Source organism: Hyperolius riggenbachi, chromosome 1 (assembly GCF_040937935.1).
Source record: "Hyperolius riggenbachi isolate aHypRig1 chromosome 1, aHypRig1.pri, whole genome shotgun sequence".
Classification (NCBI taxonomy): Eukaryota; Metazoa; Chordata; class Amphibia; order Anura; family Hyperoliidae; genus Hyperolius; species Hyperolius riggenbachi.
The window spans coordinates 416,486,122-416,506,469 of NC_090646.1; the positions used below are offsets into that span (position 1 = coordinate 416,486,122).

Here is a 20,348-nt window from a genome sequence, read left to right on the forward strand (position 1 = left end):
TAGGTTAGATAGGTAGCTTCCCCCAGCGTAGGTTAGATAGGTAGATGCCCCCAGCATAGGTTAGATAGGTAGATGCCCCCAGCGTAGGTTAGATTGGTACCTGCCCCCAGCGTAGGTTAGATTGGTACCTGCCCCCAGCGTAGGTTAGATACGTAGTTTCCCCCAGCATAGGTTAGATAGGTAGATGCCCCCAGCGTAGGTTAGAAATTTAGATGCCCCCAGCGTAGGTTAGATTGGTAGCTGCCCCCAGTGTAGGTTAGATAGGTAGCTTTCCCCAGCGTAGGTTAGATAAGTAGATGCCCCCAGCATTAGTTAGAGGTAGCTGCCCTCAGCGTAGATTAGATAGGTAGCTGCCCCCAGCGTAGGTTAGATAGTTAGATGCCCCCAGCGTAGGATAGGTAGTTTCCCCAGTGTAGGAGGCGGGTGCTGGGCGGAGCAGTGGGGGAGGGGAAGCTTGGGAGCGGGCTGTTAAAAACTTACCTCCGATCGCAGCCTCCAGCTTCTTCCGACTTCCTCCACGGCGTAGTTTCGCATTGGTAACAGCACCCCCTGTGATGACATCACAGGGGACGCTGTAACCAAGGCGACGGACGCCAGGGAGGAAGTTGGAAGAAGCTGGAAGCTGCGATCGGAGGTGAGTTTTTAACTGCCCGACTTTTAAGAGTAATTTATTATCTCACACCATCTTAACTGACAGCCAACTTCACCCTCTTCATCTGTCTTCTGCGTTTCTTTATCTGTAATGATCTGGCCTTACTGAAGAACACGTTGTCTACTCGTGCCGCTTTCCCAGCTACAACTGGTCACTCAGTGCCCGGCATATTTGACTTTCCCACTGAAATTTCCCATTTGGCCTAAACTAATTGGAAACATTGATGCCATATTCAAATAAAATGTCATCAAAGTATTAGGTCATGTGACCACTCAGCCTCGCACCTCCCCAGACCCAGGACCCATCTATTGCACCCATGATAATCAGTCCTTCGTGAAACTTTAAACCATTTTCTCTAACAAACTGCTTAGCATATTTGCTTACTGGAGAAAATAATTACTTTATGTAGAATTCTTCCTCTTCAATTCTGTCTGCAGTAACCACTATAGCTAATAAGTATTCTCCTAGTAGTAAACCCACTTACAGATCACATTGGTTTTCTGATTCAGCCATTTTACAGCTTAGGACAGTACAAATATATGTCAGTGCACCAAATATGAAGTATCTATAGTCATATAATGGCGATATAACAACACAGGGTTAGCCTAATACAGAATTCTCTCCTATAGTAAATCTACTTCAGATTAAAAAGGATGGCATATAGCAAGCAGGAATTACTCATTTTTGGTAAAGTGCTATGTACAAAAAACCTTACCATATGATCTGTACTAGACATATGTATTAATCTGCAAAGATTCAGAGCAAAGTAATCAAGTACGCAAAACAAAACAGCTGAAAACACAGATATGAGCCAGACATGTCACAGATTACAAGATCTGCTATGTCTAGGGTAGAGTGAACTGCTTTTTTTCTTTCCTTTAACAAGATCACAAAATGTTGCTCAGGAACACTGATTAGAAAGATAAAATTCTAAGGTTACCTGGCAGTATTGTCCAAACACAGATATTCTCTGGGGTCTTCGGCATTTGCATTTGTGCTTTTCACACCTTTGTCAATAAACAAACCAGCCTGCAAAGAAAATGGCATCTATTTACATGGAAACATAGATTTATATTTACATTTTTAAATTTTGAATAGGGTGGTCAATGAGATGCAAATAATACAGAGTAAATGCAGGATTATGCAAAACTATGCAGCTTGAAAATAGACTAATTAATTGCACCTTGGCAGTATTCAATTGGTTAATTTTCAAGCAACATAAATTACGCTGAATCAGAATTATTTGCTCTCATTGACCATCCCTAGTGTTGAATATCAAAAGCTTAAATTTAACAAAGATAATGACAGTTCAGTAAAAATATGCTAGTTCCCTAGAGATTTATAGGGTGTAGTTATCAGTCTAGGGCTGTAACATAACAAAATGTGGCAAAAAGTGATGCACTGTGAATGCACTGTACACAAGCATTGTACCACCATTTTCAATTATCCAAGAGTTTGTTAATTACCTTAAAATTGGAATGCACTCTGTTGTTGTAGAATATGCCAAGAGGAGTGAGCTCTGCTTTGGTATCCGGGTATAATCCATGGCTATCACCAGTTGAAGACTTGTGGAAAATATACCAGATCCCAGCATCCTTTCAGTAAAGAGAAGTAATAACAATCAGCCTGTATAGAAGAGATCTAGTACAATCTAGTAACCTAGTAATGGATTGTTAAAACCCAATGAAATCCACAATTAAAAAAAAGAATGTAACTAGTGGCCATGCAAAGGACTTAAAGCCTGGTGCATGAAAAGGCCAGTAAAATTGCTGGAAAACCGCCTGTTACACTATTAGTATTAGCCCTATGCACGTTACTGGAATAGTGTGCAAACTGCTATGGAAATGTGTGGTGTAATGCAAGTTACCTAGCAAAATGCAATTTAAACCGGTAACGCATGTGGTGCTAATAATGTAAAGGGCAGTGCCCACTGGTGTTAACACCGGAACAATTGCTGTGTGTTAGCTATGTATGACAAATTTACCTGCCTTTCATGCATCAGTCCCTTTGTTACAGTTATACTTAGAGCAGAAATAAAATAAAGAAACCGACAGAGCATATAACAAACTCAAACGGATTTTGACAACAAACTGTTGTAATAAGTTCAAATCTGTGAAAAAGAAGTGTGTGTGTGAGTGAGTGTGTTGGTGGAGGGAGGGAGTAAATTTACTATAGAGTGATAAAAAGAAAGAATACAAGTAAGCATCAGTTTGTACCGACAGCACATCAAATTCTTCAAATATCTTTCAGCAGACACTAATCTTCAAACTAATCTTCTGACACTTCTGGATGAAGAATGGCACCCAGCAGCTAAGGCGCTACAATAACATCTTTATACAGCTTTCAATGACTGATCTGTCTCAGCCATGATGAAAGTAATTGCATTACAAAGAGGGAAGAGATTCCTGCATATTTTTTGTTGGGGGAATATCTTAAAATAAAGATTATGGAAAATTAAGTTTTCTGAATACCATTTGATTTGCTTTGATTTTTCCCCCTCAGACCATACATGACACTCTCTAGGGGCGAGAAAGTGAATATGTTAATATGACTTCCATGCACAGGCCTTGTGGACCAGGAATTCTGGAGTAGAACAACCTTTTGATGGGCCTGGTTCATACATAACTGAATAATTGTATATAATATAATACTTACTGAGACGTAAATTGGGGAGGGAATAAATTCACTAGCTGGCCTTGGACAGTTAGGGAAAGCCAGTATTTTGCTACAGGAACAAAAGTGAACAGAACTGAACAGAAGTGGTAGACAACTAGTACCACCATACCACCATTGTGAATGGTGAGTGCAAGGGCAAGGTAAGGTTCAACAGGTTTAGGATAAAAAGTAGGGAATGTGTAAAGGATAAGTGTGCAAATAAAGGTGGAGATAAAGCTTTGGCCATTCATAGAACACTCTGATAATGCATAACCTACAATTATTTTCCTGGAAGGTGAAAGGCTTCAACTCAGATCCAGATTATTTGACTTCATTAAGAATAACTGGGTAATGATTGTTTAAAGAAAGTCTACACTACAAACAAGATCAAATGTTGTTCAAATATTTTATCAAATTTTGGATGAAATACACTTTCACTGGACTTAGGGCTGGACCTCTCCTCTCTTCCTTGAATAGATGGAAGGTCCTACTTTTAATGAAGATCTCACACTCTAGTCTATAAAAAGGGTTTGGGGTCAATAAGAGTAATTACAGGGATCAAATGATCATAATGCAGCATCAAATGGTATAGAAGATCAGTAAATCTAGTGTGGTCGTGGTAATAAGCTAATGGTCACACATCTGCATTATATAGACCTACTGTATCATCTGCTTACCCGCAAACGCTATATATTTCAATACTGAGCAGACCTCAGTCAGACCCTGAATACCCAATATAAAATGGCATACATTAGAAAAGAAACAGGATAGTTGGACCAATATATTTACTACCGATAGTACTGCTTTGGAAAGAACACGCTTTGTCAGGGTAGTTAGGTGTCCGAGTTACCAAACTTGGATGCATCACAACCTTAAAGGATACCAAAACTGAAATGTGACATAATGAGATAGACATGTGTATGTACAGTGCCTAGCACACAAATAACTATGCTGTGTTCCTTTTTTTCTTTCTCTGCCTGAAAGAGTTAAATTTAAGGTATGCAAGTGGACTGACTCAGTCCTGACTCAGACAGGAAGTGACTACAGTGTGACCCTCACTGATAAGAAATTCCAACTATAAAACCCTTTCCTAGCAGAAAATGGCTTCTGAGAGCAAGAAAGAGGTAAAAAAGAGGAATTTCTTATCAGTGAGGGTCGCACTGTAGTCGCTTCCTGTCTGAGTCATGACTGAGTCAGCCACTTACATACCTGATATTTAACTCTTTCAGGCAGAGAAAGAAAAAAAAGGAACACAGCATAGTTATTTGTGTGCTAGGCACTGTACATTGTGCTAGGCACTGTACATACACATGTCTATCTCATTATGTCAAATTTCAGTTCGGGTATCCTTTAAGAAAGGGGCCCCTCTTGTGGAAACCATATCGTTTACACAGTCCACAAAATGTAGATGTCCAGTGGTGCAGTAACAGTTTCTCATTATCTCATGACACCATACTGGTAAGTCCATTGTGGGAAGATTATGGAATCTCATCTCATCCTCTGTAATATGGTCACCAAGGCCTACTACAGCAGCAGCCCCTGAACCACTTTAAACATGGCAACATTTTTATTGTTCACATAACAGGTGCAAACACTGTGTTTTGGGTATATAGGTTGTACTAAACTGCACGAGTTCAAATAAGGACCCATATGTGACCTACCTGAGAGCCACCTGCTGCATTGCTGATAAGATTGTTGTTGGGGTTTGCAATCCAAAAGGTTGATACAGCCCTGTAATGCACAAAACAATAAAGATGCTAAATAAGTTACACACTGTATGAAAATGCCAACACTTTTTCCAGATGTTAACAGCGAAATGATATAAGGCAAACTAATAAACAAATTCACATGGAAAAATGCATCTGTTGTAATAAGGACTCCCCACCTCTCCAGATCACATAGTAAAGCCTTACTGTTACTGCCTCCCACCACCTACTGTTTATCAGGAAATCTCTTCTCAGTGTCCATCTTTTCCCAGTGCATCACTATGTGTGTGCATGTGTGGCATGCTCTGAGGCTCCCAGGCTAGCCAAGTACACAAAATTGTCCCTAGGTTTTGTGAGGATCCGCGTGGCTGCCTGCGCAGGCAGGCAGCCTTTTGACCACTGTTCAGGTCTGCATTCTGCAGGTCTCTGGAAGAGAGACCTTTTGTCAGTTGTGCAGCTTGCTGCTGAGGAATTTGCATACGTTTGTCATGCAGATTGCCTAGCCACATCCCTTGTGGGCTTGCTCTATAAAGAGCTATGTTTCCCACAGTAAGTTGCTGGTCATAAGAGTTAGTCCTGTGGAACACTCGCCTGGAGTGTCAGCCTTGCTCTTTGTTTGAAGATTAGCCTAGAGTAATTCCTGGGACTGCACTAGGCAGGTTTCCCTAGTGCAGTTAGGATTGCTTATCTGTTTTGTTTGTCTGTTGCGATTGTCCTGTCCCAGCGGTGGTCGACAGGAAATCGTTCTGTATATCTGGGTGCTAACTGGAACAGCGGTTGTTACTGGTAGCCCCTTCTGATCTGTCTTCCTGGATCGCACTAGCCACTTGCGCTAGTGCTGTGGATCCTTCTGGTCTGCTACTCTGTACTTGGATCGCACTAGCATCTTGCGCTAGCGCTGTGGATCCTTCTGTTCTGTCTTCCTGGATCGCACTAGCCACTTGCGCTAGTGCTGTGGATCCTATCGCTCGCTTATCCCTGTTTTCGTGTATCTGTCTTGTCTGCTACGAACGCTTGCTGGAGGCTCGGTGAGGTAACCGTTAAGCAAGCGCTCGCGTCCTCTGTTTCATGTTTGTCTGTCAGTGGTTAGTTAGGCGTGCTTGTCTCTGTTGTGCTTATCACGCGGGTACAGCGCATAAACGCGTGCACTGTTGCGAATGAGTGCGGTTTTCGCGTTTAGCTAGCGTTTGTTATTTTCTGTATCTTCTCATTGTATGATTTGCTGTGCCTTTGCTACTCTCGTGCTCTGCTTTGCTGTAGCCTTGTGTCACCTCTGGCAATCGCCTCTCTCGCGATTGCATTCCTACTTCATATCTGCTGTTGTATATGCACCGTCGCGGGGTGGCGACTAGTTTGGTGCACACACATACTATCTATCCCTTTGCTCAATCTCACTCGCAATCGCTTCTCAGACGATTGCGTTCTCACTCGGTTTCCTTTGTTGTATGTCCGCCGTTGCAGGTGGCGGCTAGTTTGGTGGACATACATACATTCCTCATCTGTGCTTATTCGGTCTTGTGTCTCTGTTAGCAATCGCCATCTCTGGCGATTGCCTTCTCACTTTGTCTTCATGGTTGTGTGTTCATCGTCGCAGGGTGGCGACTGGTTTGGTGAACACGCATACCCTCTATCGCTTTGATCTCTCTCTTTCAGGGCTATCTTGCCCTGCGTTTCTTCCCTTTGTGCAATTCCTGTCTGGCGTGTGTGGCAGGGCACTCCACAGCTCCTCCTGTCGACAGGAATTTCCCTCTACAGGTGCATTGCACCTTTTGCTGGGTTCCTGCAAATTATACGCTTGTGGAGGATTTCCGCAGTGTCAGCGCACGTCTTGTGCGCTGATCACGGAGAGAATTCCACAATCATTACAGGTTTTATGTGGTTTGTCAACAAAAGGAAAGTAAGCAGGGACAGTATAGATCCCCATTAACACATTAATGCCTGAGGGCTATTTAAAACAGGGTCATAAATCCTACCTTTGTCACCCCACAGCATTTAAACTACTACTGGTAGCTTTTTAACTCCTCTGTGTATTAATGCAAATGTTGTGTGGTTTATTTGTAGACAGGTAGGGCTTTGTCAGATATTATAAAACAGGAATATATTTATGCTTAAAGTAAACCCAAATTAAAAAAATAATATCAATTACATAAGACATGTGATACATATTAAAACTCAAATGTAAATAAAGGAATACATGTATTTTACTTTTCATATGTCTGCTTATTTTCTTGCCTTTCAGGTTGTACAACTCCTGCATTGCCTGCTGCATCAAACAGAAACAGAAGTATTTCTTATGTTGACTGTTATAGGAAAATTATGCTTGTTTATTTGGAGCATATCTCCCAGGTGCGCAGTCCACAGTAATTTATAGTTCCAAGATAGGTTTAATACTGTTTTTCCAGATCACCACAACTTATATCTAGACAATTTTCCCTTTGAACCGAGTGTCCAACACCTCAGCACCCACAGGACTCTCTCAGTTACCCTTCAGCCCTGCCTACTGAGAGTATAAGGAGATCCACATAGTGTAAAACCGTACTCAATCATTAACCTCCACAAAGCAAGCCTCTATAATGTGTATCCACCACCGGGCAATCCCCATTTGTGTGGCATAGCTCCCCACTGGCATGCTGCTTACATGCCACTTCAGGATTAACTACAATGGAAAATTCACTTTATTTAGATATACAGTGGGTTGCAAAAGTATTCGGCCCCCTTGAAGTTTTCCACATTTTGTCATATTACTGCCACTAACATGCATCAATTTTATTGGAATTCCACATGAAAGACCAATACAAAGTGGTGTACACATGAGAAGTGGAACGAAAATCATACATGATTCCAAACATTTTTTACAAATAAATATCTGAAAAGTGGTGTGTGCGTAATTAGTATGTACCTTCCTGCATGTTCCAAGACAAATTCAGCAATCATGAGGCCCCCAATGACCAACTCAGCAATCATGAGGCCCCCAACAAGACAAATTTAGCAATCATGAGGCCCCCAACAAGACAAATTCAGCAATCATGAGGCCCCCAACAAGACAAATTCAGCAATCATGAGGCCCCCAACAAGACAAATTCAGTAATCATGAGGCCCCCAACAAATCATGATGAGGCCCCCAACAAGACAAATTCAGTAACCATGAGGCCCCCAACAAGACAAATTCAGCAGTCATGGGGTACATAAATAGACAGCATTTCACATAAATAGGCAGAATGCCCCCTTAATATGGTAGACACCTCTCACCTGGCAGCAGTTCCCCTAAATACACTCAATCCGACAGCAGTGGTTCCCCAAAAATAGGTAGCCCCAGGTCTATAGGTGTCCCCAGAATAGGTGGCCAGCAGTATAGATGTCCCCAGAATAGGTGGCCAGCAGTATAGACGTCCCCAGAATAGGTGGCCAGCGGTATAGATGTCCCCAGAACAGGTAGCCAGGTGTATATGTGCCCAGTATATGTAGCCAGGGGTATATGTGCCCAGTATGTGTAGTCAGGGTTATATGTGCCCAGTATATGTAGCCAGGGGTATATGTGCCCAGTATATGTAGCCAGGGGTATAATATGTGCCCAGTATATATAGTCAGGGGTATATGCGCCCAGTATATATAGCCAGGGGTATATGTGCCCAGTATATATAGCCAGGGGTATATATGCCCAGTATATGTAGCCAGGGGTATATATGCCCAGTATATGTAGCCAGGGGTATATATGCCCAGTATATGTAGCCAGGGGTATATATGCCCAGTATATGTAGCCAGGGGTATATGTGCCCAGTATATGTAGCCAGGGGTATATGTGCCCAGTATATGTAGGCAGGGGTATATGTCCCAGTATATGTAGGCAGGGGTATATGTCCCAGTATATGTAGGCAGGGGTATATGTCCCAGTATATGTAGACAGGTGTATATGTCCCAGTATATGTAGGCAGGGGTATATGTCCCAGTATATGTAGGCAGGGGTATATGTCCCTGTATATGTAGGCAGGTGTATATGTGCCTAGTATATGTAGTCAGTGGGTATATGTCCCAGTATATGTAGGCAGGTGTATATGTGCCCAGTATATGTAGGCAGGGGTATATGTCCCCAGAGTGGGTAGCCAGGTGTCCCCCCAGCAGGAGGGGAGCAGCGCAGTGGAGGGAGAGCTATGGGAACAGTGGGGAAGGGCGGACGTCTCCCCCCCTTCCCTCACCTTAGGGTGCTCTCCCTCCCTCGCTGTCCCCTCCACAACTAATGTCCGGGTGGCTGGCAGCGGCGGGCGGAACTTACCTGCGTCTCATCGCAGCGCGGGATGGATTTGCCGCTACTCTGGTCTGGTCCAGACCAGAGCAGCGGCTGTAGGACCCGAACTTCCAGCGCTGGAGCGAGACGGAGGTAAGTCCCGCCTGCTGCACCAGCCACCCGGACATTAGTTGTGGAGGGGAGAGTGAGGGAGGGAGAGCACTAAGGTGAGGGAAGGGGGGGAGATGGCCCCCTTTCTCCACCGCTGCTCACAGCTCTCCCTCTTCTCTGTGCTGCTCCCCTTCCCCCCAAAAAAACCCCTGCAGCTCAGCTGGGCGCCCTTGGGGACCTAGCGCCCGGGGGCACGTGTCCTACCCCGACCCCCCCTAGCTACGCCCCTGAACCCTGGCAAATATACATATAATTTGCATTTAAAAAAACACAAACAAATGACATGGGTTTCCCCTTCTCAAGCCCTTTTAACTTCTTGTCACCTATACAGACTGGTAAAATCAGAATTCAAAGCCCAGACCACATGTGGCTTAGCACCCTGAGCTCACATTGTCTATAACAGTGATGGCTAACCTTGGCACTCCAGCTGTGGTGGAACTACAAGACCCATGAGGCATTGCAATACTCTGACAGCTCTAAGCATAACTCGGGGAGGCAGCGGCATGATGGGATATGTAGTTTTGTCACAGCTGGGGTGCCAAGGTTAGCCCTCACTTGTCTATAATATGGGGAGCTCTGGAAGAGACGGGAGGCAAAGCCTTCCCATCTCCTCCAAAGCCCTTGTCCATACTATGGACAAGAATGTGAGCATCAGGGTTCCCCTGTTAAACCATGAAATCCCCCTGACCCAAGCCCCCCACCTCCTTCTGGGCACTAGAGGTCGAGACCTTGGGTCAGTGGGTGTTCATGGTGGCATCTGGGGGTCCCCTTAAAAAGTTCCCCACCCAAATCCTTCCAACTTATTTAAGTGCTTAAATATAGAAAGCAATTATGAGTAGAAATAATCAGTAGATAGCATGACTAAAATTAAATGTTTTCTTAATTGGTTAAATGAAAATGGCTGTTACTTTTCGAGAGACCCTTGTATTAAACAGAGGATCTGCATGATTGCCATTTTTAGAAGATCAGATATAGAAGTGAATAAACTTCAGTTGGCACAAAAAAAAAAGTTACAATAATTAAAATAAATTACTAAGATTTCTGCTATTAAACATAAGATATGTAATACTGGTTTCATTTTACAACAGCTTTCTGCACCAAGCTATGACCTATTGTCGCCCTGCCAAATACTTACATGCAGTCAGTGAATGGATTGGGGATGTAGTTCCCATATATTTTCTCCCTCATGGCTGTACACATACTGCTGTTTCGGTCTGTAGGTAATAAAGTGCCTGGCTTAGTGACAAGTCCGAGGTTGTGAAACAGAGTGTTCCTTTGTTCTATACCGTCTTCCAGGAAGAAACAATGCCCCAGTGTGTCATAGCCAATCGTTTCTTTTATCTACGGAAAGGTGAAAAATATCCACAGTGATGAATCTGATCACAAATTAATGGAGAGTTTCAGCAGGGCTAAGGGCACCCTGGAACTTGTCTTTGCAAAGAATGTGTAACAAAGCCAGCAATGCAGCCAAGGTACGCATACAAATGAATATACTATTGTAGATTACACTTCTAAATGCTTATAAAAACAAAACACGATGTGACATCAGAGTAAAATGTACTAACGTATATGAAGAAACCACAAATAAATGTAACATTAAACAGATGTTGGAGAAGTAACTGGTAGGGGAAAAAAACAGCAGTTCTATTGCTTCCACTGTGTATACTGCAAGCGTAAGGCCTGTTGGGCTGGTTTCAATTTATGCAGATACAGTCCAGCAACCAGCAATGGATATACCTGCCTCATTGCCAAACAACTTTTTGGCAAGATCTATTATTTTCCAAATAATGTCAACATCGTTAGGCTATACTCTGGCGAGAAAACTCTATCAATTTTCAAAGTTTATCCAAGTATGTAATTAGAGCCTTCACATAAACACACACAAACCAGTTTAAGTGAACCTGCAGAGTAATTTCATCTTCTCCTAACAGAATCACCTCCTAAAGTGATATTTAACAATGTACAGTAGTGCTAAGTCAATAAGGCCAGTTTCACACCAGCAACTGGCGTTATAGTTGTGGTGCGATCAGAGGAGCGCACTGCACTGTTAAAAATTGGCTTCGGAGATTACCGCGCAATGCCGGTATTTACGTGTTGAACCAGTAACGCGTAAAAACGTATGTTAATGTTCCAGCACCAGCGGGAATGCGTAAAAATGTATGCAATGCTGCCCGCCGACCCCGAGGTTGGCAAAAACAAAACTAGCTGGCGGCGGGGGACTGGAGCAGCAGTGAGTGACTACGAGAGCACAGGATGGCTGCATGGGGCTGGTAGAAGCCCCAGGTAAGTAAAACTTTTTTTTTTTGCCTGACAATTCCTTTAACCACTTGCCGACCAGGGGTGATTTGCCTGATCTGTGCTGCGTGGGCTCTCCAGCCCGCAGCACAGATCAGTATTATGCCAGGGCGATCAGACTTCCCCCCTTTTTTCCCCACTAGGGGGATGTCCTGCCGGGGGGGTCTGATCGCCGCCGGCCATCTGCGTTTTGCGGGGGGGGCTCCTCAAAGCCCCCCTCTGCAGCCATTTCCGCCCTCTGCCTACTTACCTCTCTCCCTCCCTCTCTCCGTAATGCGCAGGACGGAGTTCCGTCCTGCGCATTGAAGGATAGGCTTCCGCCTATCAGATGCCGGCGATCCCCGGCCAATCAGAGGCCGGGGATCGCTGATCTGCCCTACGGCGCTGCTGCGCAGCAGCGCCGTATGATGTAAACAGCGGGGATTTCTTCCCCGCGTGTTTACATTTTGCCGGCGAGCCGCGATCGGCGGCTCTCCGGCTGTTCACGGAGACACCCTCCGTGAACTGACATGGAAAGGCCGCTCGATCGGCCAATCGGCGTTAGCTGGTCGTCAAGAGGTTAAGGTGGCCATACACTGGTCAATTCGCCATCAGATCGACCAACAGATAGATCCCTCTCTGATCGAATCTGATCAGAAAGGGATCGTATGGCTGCCTTTACTGCAAACAGATTGTGAATCGATTTCAGCATGAATCCGATTACAATCTGTGGGGCTGCCGCTGCCGCCCCCCGCCAGCTATATATTACCTGCTCCGGCCAGCGCGAGTCCCCCTCTGTCCCCGCTGCTCCTTCTCCTGCTAGGCTCCGGGTTCTGGCTGGCTTCACTTCTTTCTGTCCGGGGAAGTTTAAACAGTAGAGCGCCGGGGAAGTTTAAACAGTAGAGGGCGTTCTACTGTTTAAACTTCCTGTCGGGACAGGAAGTAAGTGAAGCCAGCCGGAAGCCAGCGGAGAAGGAGCAGCGGGGACAGAGGGGATACACGCCGGTGGAGAAGGTAATGTATTGCCGCTAGCGTCTGTCGTCGGGCATTTGAACGCCGCTATCGACGCACTCCCAACCCGCCGGCGATCGAGCGAAATCTTCCACATGGGCCGATCGACGGGAACGTTTGATTTCGGATGGAATCAATCACTAGCACTACATTTACCCAATAATACGTAGGGTGATTTTATTAAATGTGGATTACATTTATGCTTTTGTCAAACACATTTATAAAAATGGTATTAACAAAAAGTCAAGCAAAACTCATTGTGATTTGGCCATAGTCTCTGCCATTTCAGCAGTGCACTAATGCAGAGGATTATATCATAAGAGAAGGTGCCTGCTTTTCCACCAACCAGACACATGTGAAGAGTGGGACTCATCAGGCCAGCTTACTTTAACATGCAGAGGTAATCAGGGCAGGTACACTCAAGGCAATATTTATTCCCGATCAATGAATGATCCAATTAAAATGATTGGATTTGCTGTTTATTGGGAATGAATTCTTCTACAGACCAATTAGATACAATTGCGTAACCATGAGATATGTTGGAATCAATTGGTTCTACACATAACATGGCATGTGCTTATGCAAAGGACCAACTTACAGAGAAAATAACCTCACTGATCATAATGGGAACAAAAGAAGAATCAAACTGAAGAGCCATCACACATGGGCCCATATGCAATTCACTTTTTCTCCTGAATTTTCTGCTAGGAGATACATTTTCTTCTTCTCTTTAAAATAACTTTTCAGCACTTTGCAATTGAAAAAGTACCGAAAGCATATACAAAGTACTACCACAATTAAAGTGTTTTATTTCTTGCTGGTGGTTTCAAATGTATTATATTGACAAGTTGTGAAATATCACTTAAGCTGGCCACTAACGGTCCAATTTCTAGTGAAAAATCGTTCGAGCGATCAGAAATTCTGATCGGATTGGTTGTAAATAATCTCCATTGATGGACACAATCGATTATGAACGAGTGAAAAAAATGTCGCCCGAATGAATTTTCATCGAACGAAAATTTGGATTTTCTTGGTGGTCGTGATAGATAGGAAGCAATGATTTGTAAGTTGATGGTGTAGTGAACGATTTTTCGTCCGATCAGAATTTCTGATCGCTCAAACGATTTTTCGCTAGAAATTGGACCGTTAGTGGCCAGCTTTAGGAGAAAACTCCTAAGTTAATTACATATGGGCCATTGTCTGTAATTCCCATTTAATCTTTTCCCAAATGAGAAATCAATTAGAATGAACAATTACCCTCTATCATTATATGTTCTCCATTATCCATATTTTGTCATATAAAATCTGATCAAAAAGTGAAAGACTTTTAATTTAATACATGGTTTAAAAAAACACTGCAATACAGATTTGCTAATTTAGCATTATATATTTGACATACCAGCAAGCCATTTGTTGCGTGAACAGTCACACATCTGGAAAAGCAGTGATGGATGGCCAAGCCATCCACAGAAGCTGTCGATTCATCAACATCCCCACAGAGATGAAAATGGACAGGGTAACTGCCCATTATCTGCTGGCCCATGTTTTTCAGCTCAACATTAGACAAATGGGCAGAAGTAAAGTTTTGTAAAACCTAGAAAATAAAGAATATTGTAAAATTTAATTTTCATGCATCCAAATTTTAGAATAATTGAATATTTGTATTATCACAGGATTCTAAAAGGTTACTCACAAAACCAAAATATTAACTGAAGCCAGTCCCCCATAATCAGGGGTATTACTATAAATCATGGAGTGAGCTTTGATGGGGCTTCCTTGGTTCCCATCTCCCTCCCCCGTGGAGACCACCACAACCAGGATGCCCATCTGCAAGGAATCATACAAGTCGGCCACCATGACACTTCCTCATAAGTATGGCCACAATAACCGATGCTGTGGAAGGATGGCCCCCATATTGAAAGAAGGAAGGGTATATGTTTGGCTTCTCCACAGCCCCAAGCCCCTTTGTGGCTTCAAGTACTTTCCCCCTAAAGTTACACCTCTGTTCATGATAAAGACCATTATTTGAGTACAAAGAATCTAGACAAAGGACATCTTTACACCGGGAGGTAACTTTGGGTGTCAGTGATTTCAGTGTCGGTTTCTCAGAGATCAATTATGAAGGTTAGTCACTGTTTTAGGTTCCCTTTACAAAGTCAATCCTCTTGCAATTTCCTCAGTGGTAATATACTTCTAGCAAGTAACAGCCAGAATGCAGCTACTTAAAAGACAATTGAAGTGTGAGGGATATGGAGGCTGTCATATTTGTTTCCTTTTAGACAATGCACATTGCCTGGCTGTCCTGCTGATTCACTGCTTCTAATACTTTTAGCCATAGACTCTAAATTAGCATGCAGATCAGAGGTTTCTGCCAAAAATCTGATTGGATTAGCACCTTGCTTGTTACAGGTGTGTGATTCAGACAATACTGCACCCAAAGAGATCAGCAGGACCGCCAGGCAACTGGTATGGTTTAAAATGTAATAAACATGACAGCTTCCATATCCTTCTCACTTCAGTTGCCTTTTAAATCAGATGTTCGGGAACCACACTAAAAACTGTCACAGGTATTTCCTCTCTCATATATTAAATAAACCCTTTGGCAGTTTAACAAAAAATGAGTCCAAATATGTCTGGGAAATCAGGACTTCTCATCCAACATCACATATGAAATGTAATATTGGTTTGGATCTCTACCCGCTAGACTTACGAACAGTGGACAAATTTCATTTAAAAAAAAATATTACTAGGTTGAGGAATAGATGGGAGATAACTGGTGTACATTATGCTATAGGTTTCCAGTTTATATACTTATTTTTACTGAAAAACCCCAAAAGAACTACAAGTTCCCTTTAGGTTTAGTGACAGGACCATTATTTATTGTGATCGATAACTGAAAAAATTAATGTGATCATTTTTCTTTCTTACATAGAAAGTTAAACTCCAAATTGCAAAGCAAAGAATATTTGTCTCTGTTCAGTGCCTATTCTGAAGGACAGTCTGGATATGAGGAAATGGTAATAAATATGGATGAAACAGGTCTGCATACCAACTGTATACTGAACAAATAAATACTTATCTTTATCATTGCAGGTGAAGAATTATAACTTCATTGTGTGTGTAAAAACTTTAAGGATAGGGTGCATAAACACAAATAATAATGGCTGCCTGTAGTGATCAGGACCAGATCGCTAGGGTGACAGTCCTGGGCACGAGCATCTAACAGACAGCCGGAGTTCAATGCACTCATTCATTGCTATCATCTAAAGTTTTGGTGTGCTAGATCTTTAAGCATCGGGTGTAGCTGTACACCTGCTAGATTCCTGCCTGAGACAGCCCTGGATGGTTTCCCTCAGCCAAGTTCCCTCAAGCACATGTATAAGGCTTTAGAGTCCTTGTGGTGTCAAAATCCCAAGCAAAGGTATGGAGAGCTACTAGTACTACAGAAGTCTGATCCTAATATTTACAGATCACAGCTTCTAAAAATACTCAAAGCCTACATGAGCTTCAGACCAGACCAGTATTTTAAGTATAGACCAGTATAAGTATTTTCCAGCTATACATGGGTCCAAGAGGCAAGAATCACAAGAGCAGAGAGGACGTTTAAGACCTAATATGTTACCGTGTAGTACTTGAAATATAGACTTAGGGAGGCTTCATACTTAGACCTTTGACATCAATGGAAGAACTTGCCAGGAAAATCAACTATGACATGCAAAATGGAATTATCTCAGGACCATGAATCAATTGCTTCACTTCACATACACTTGATAACTACTGATGACAGAAGCTTCTTCCAAAGCTTTCAAAGCTTATTTTCATCATAAGAGAGCTTGGTGGTCCATCAGCAATTTTTAAGCTATCAAACCCTAGAAAACCACAGCCTCTACCACACTCACAGTGTGAAACAACTATTGGGGCACAGTTTGATTAAACCAATGCCAAGGGGAGGCAATTCCAAAATATATTAAAACCTCTTGACGCAGTTATTCTGCCATACAGACATTCCTATTAGATCCAAACCCCAGGCAAATTCACAAAACAGAGAGCTTCATTATCATGGTTTAGTTGTAGTCAATCCTTAGACTATAATTTCATGGAGAAGCTCTTAGGGGCCTGCACTGTTTACATTACAAGTTGAGAGTCAATACTTAAAAATGACAGGAAGCATTCATCCTTTGCTCTTTAGCCATGGAATCCTACATTATGTTCACTTCCACTTACGTAATACAGGGAACATAATAGGACACTGTAACTAAGGGCTGGGGAGAGGAAATGTAAATAGTAAGATGGTGAAAGGGAAATATATACCATAAGTAAATTACCAGGTCAATAAATTACGTAGCCTTTCAAATAAGAATTCCACATACTCATTTAAGCTCTATCTTGCATAGTAAAATGTGCATTAACAACAAAGAACATATTCTTCAAAGAAATCAAACACTCCATTCGATTCCTGTGTTTAGTGTATAAATAGAAATCTTACATGTGCTAATCGAATATTATTCAAAGCCAAACCCAGGGCTTAGCTAAAATGAGCTGGAGAAAAAATATCTGCAGAAAATGGAAAGGAGAACTAAACGGAGAAGAATATGGAGGCTGACATATTTACTTCCTTTTAAACAATACCAGTTGCCTGGCAGCCCTGCTGATAGTGTCTGAATCACACCAGAAATAAACATGCAGCTAATCTTGTACGTTCTGACAACAATGTCAGCTCTGCTGCATACTTGTTCAGGGTCTATGGCTTAAAGTATAAAGGTGCCCATACACTCGTCAGATTGGCAGCAGATAGATAAGAAATGCATCTGATGATCTATCTGATGCGTTTTTAGAACATTTTTTACCAGGATAGAATTCCAATAGATTTCTGTTTGAAATCTATTGAAATTCGATCTGATGGCATTTTTTTGCCATCAGATTTCCATTAAGGCCAATGCAAACTGAAAAGCAATCTCATCAGATCGACCTAAATTTTCCACCCTGCCAGTTCGAGGGAAATCCAGTGAAATCGATCGAAATCGGCCATCGATCGGTCGATTGGCCAACTGATTTGCAATCGATCGCTCAATCGATTGATCGGGATCGATTGGTCGGCCAGAAAATCGGCTGAGTGTATGGGCCCCTTTAGAGGCAGAGGATCCGCAGGATAGATATTGCATAGAAGAAAAAAATATGACAGCTTCCATATCCCTCTTGCTTCACTCCTTTAATACAAAACCCATTTAGGGAACTACTAGTGCCAGATTCTCCTAGTATGTGACCCATCTCTTTTTTACCCTGATCGCTCATACAAAGACACAAAATGATATCCTGACTTTTGTTGCTTATAGCTGCCAGCTACGAGGAAACACTCATTAAGATATGGATACAGTTCTGCCCTCAACTATGACCTCTCTGCTCCTTACAATGTAGTAATTTGGGGCAAATGCAGTCATTACACCAAGCAGCACATATTCTGCCTATCCCAAGCCTAAAATGATAAAAACAAAAAAATTAACAAACCTTTATATGACCACCAAAAGTGTCATAGTTGAAAAACTGGCACTGATTATTGCCATAACAATTCTTCTCCATTTCACCTTGTATTAAAATATTCCTTGTAAGGTCTCCCACCTCTGCTCGCATGTCCAGACCATCTGTTATTTCTCCCATATGGAAATACATGGGAGTTTCTACAATAAAAAAGTAAAAGACGTGATCAGTTTAATGATAGATTTAATAACAGTTACAGTTAAGACCTATGTCCTGACTTTGTCCTGATTATATAGAGCTTGAGAACGTACTCTGAAACTAGTCAGGAACTCATAATGAGCTGGTGCAGGGCGGTAGCGCTGGCCACAGAGCTTTAATCTATCAGCAGAAATACAGAGAAGTTGGGCAGGGTCAGCGGTGTTCACAGTGACAGACTAGCTGAGAGTCTGTGGCTGTATTAGAAATTCATCCACCTTTTGACTGGACAAAAGGGGTGAGGATGAAGTATCTGAATGCACTCCCTCCTCTCTCCTAGAAGATAGTGCAGAAGGCTGGACTGCTGCAATTTATGTGTTGCCTTGCTCAGCCTTAACTAGCAATACAGGTAAGACAGGCTAATTTGTCATTGTTTTTTTTTATTGTAAACTGGGGGGGGGAGGGTGCCATAAATTAGTAAAAGAAGGGGACTTAGTAAGGAAGGGGACCCGCGAGAATATGGGCATTGGGCAGCGAAACAAGGCTTTAACTTACTAACTTACAGTATATCATCTTTAACATACCTTTTCCGGCACACAAGCTTGAGGATAAGTCTGATTTAGACAGCTGCACAGCACCTACATACTGCAGTCATGTATACTAATCACCAATGCTGTATTCTTTTTAATAGTCAGCAGCTAAGTTTGTGCTTAACACTACCCCACTTTTGAAGTCCCACTTTTTATACTGAGAAAGCAGAATATTCTCCCACCTCCTCACTGGGTATTATGCAATGTTTTAATGAATCAAGTGATAGTGACTGGCTACTAAAAGAGTGGAACTGCATGTGCTCTGTTAGTAGTGCACAATACTGACAGAAATACATCACAACATATGACAGTGTTTTCACCAAGAATCCTTTAAGCATTTATTAAAAGGTCAAAGGTCACAATGAAGGTTTGCAAAATGTATAAAATGCTGTTCTACCCCTAATTTATAAAATTGATACTAAGGTGCATAAACACCATATAACTGTCAACCAGTCTGCACAAGTTTATCCAAATGCCATGGCCTAATGCTACTGCCAGAGATAAAGAGGGACCAAGGATAACCAATCTCACAAATGGAGGTGCAACAGAATGTTCATATTTATTCTTTTTCTTATCGGTATCTACCATAGCAACACAATGGAAAGGTTGAACCACATTAGAGTTCAATAAAGGAGATGTACCTTTTATTTTGACTTGAAACCTGTTGCATTCTGGACAAGGAAGAAGTGTGAACTCCTCAGCCTGATACATAGAATAATCAGTGCTGGACACAACGATCTGATCTCCTGGCTCCCAAGTGCGAACATCATCCATAAGGTCCAATATAACTCCATCAACAGCTTCTATTACAAAGCCGGAAATGGCTTTACCTGCAGAAATAAATAATTACAGTAAAAAGCCATAATAATGCATAAGCTTTAAAGGACATCCACCTAAAATTGCAATGGAAGATATAGTCGATATGACAGTCACAGCACAATGTGTGTAAGAGGACAAAATCTGTTAATTGTAAACGACTGTTAATTTACTGAAACCAGGGTTTGCAAAGCCTTAAAAGGATTCCCATAGGTTATGCTAAAAGTAGGTCTTCTTCCCCCAAAATGCAAATGATAGAGTGTGGTTCCTCTTTGGTACAGTTTATTTTGTTTTGTTTTAGTTTCTCAGCCAACTTCCCCACTGTGTGAAATCTGTCATACTAAACTCTGAAGGCTTGTACACACGTCGGATTTTTCGCAAACGACCGGTCGTTTGGACGTCAAATCGGGCGTGTGAAGGTCTGTCGTTCAGCTGATAAGACTGGATTTGAACGATCCGCCAAGTGGATCACTCAAGTACAGTCTTATCAGCTGAACGACGGACTGTACACACGCCCGATTTGACGTCCAAACGACCGAACGTTCAAACGACGGGTCGTTTGCGAAAATCAGACGAGTGTA

The 20,348-nt window shown here is 42.4% G+C and overlaps 1 protein-coding gene across 1 annotated transcript in view; it reads right to left on the minus strand.

Moving 5' to 3' along the window:
• The window catches only part of CEMIP2 (cell migration inducing hyaluronidase 2), a 145,740-nt gene that overhangs the window by 59,723 nt on the left and 65,669 nt on the right, over nucleotides 1–20,348 (minus strand). Inside the window, exons 6-12 of the mRNA XM_068236357.1 lie at nucleotides 19,593–19,781; nucleotides 18,197–18,366; nucleotides 14,091–14,285; nucleotides 10,542–10,747; nucleotides 4,969–5,038; nucleotides 2,119–2,247; nucleotides 1,593–1,681 (exon numbers count right to left, since the gene is read on the minus strand). Of these exons, the coding sequence (XP_068092458.1) occupies nucleotides 1,593–1,681; nucleotides 2,119–2,247; nucleotides 4,969–5,038; nucleotides 10,542–10,747; nucleotides 14,091–14,285; nucleotides 18,197–18,366; nucleotides 19,593–19,781 (1,048 nt within the window). The remainder of the gene's footprint in view (nucleotides 1–1,592; nucleotides 1,682–2,118; nucleotides 2,248–4,968; nucleotides 5,039–10,541; nucleotides 10,748–14,090; nucleotides 14,286–18,196; nucleotides 18,367–19,592; nucleotides 19,782–20,348) is intronic.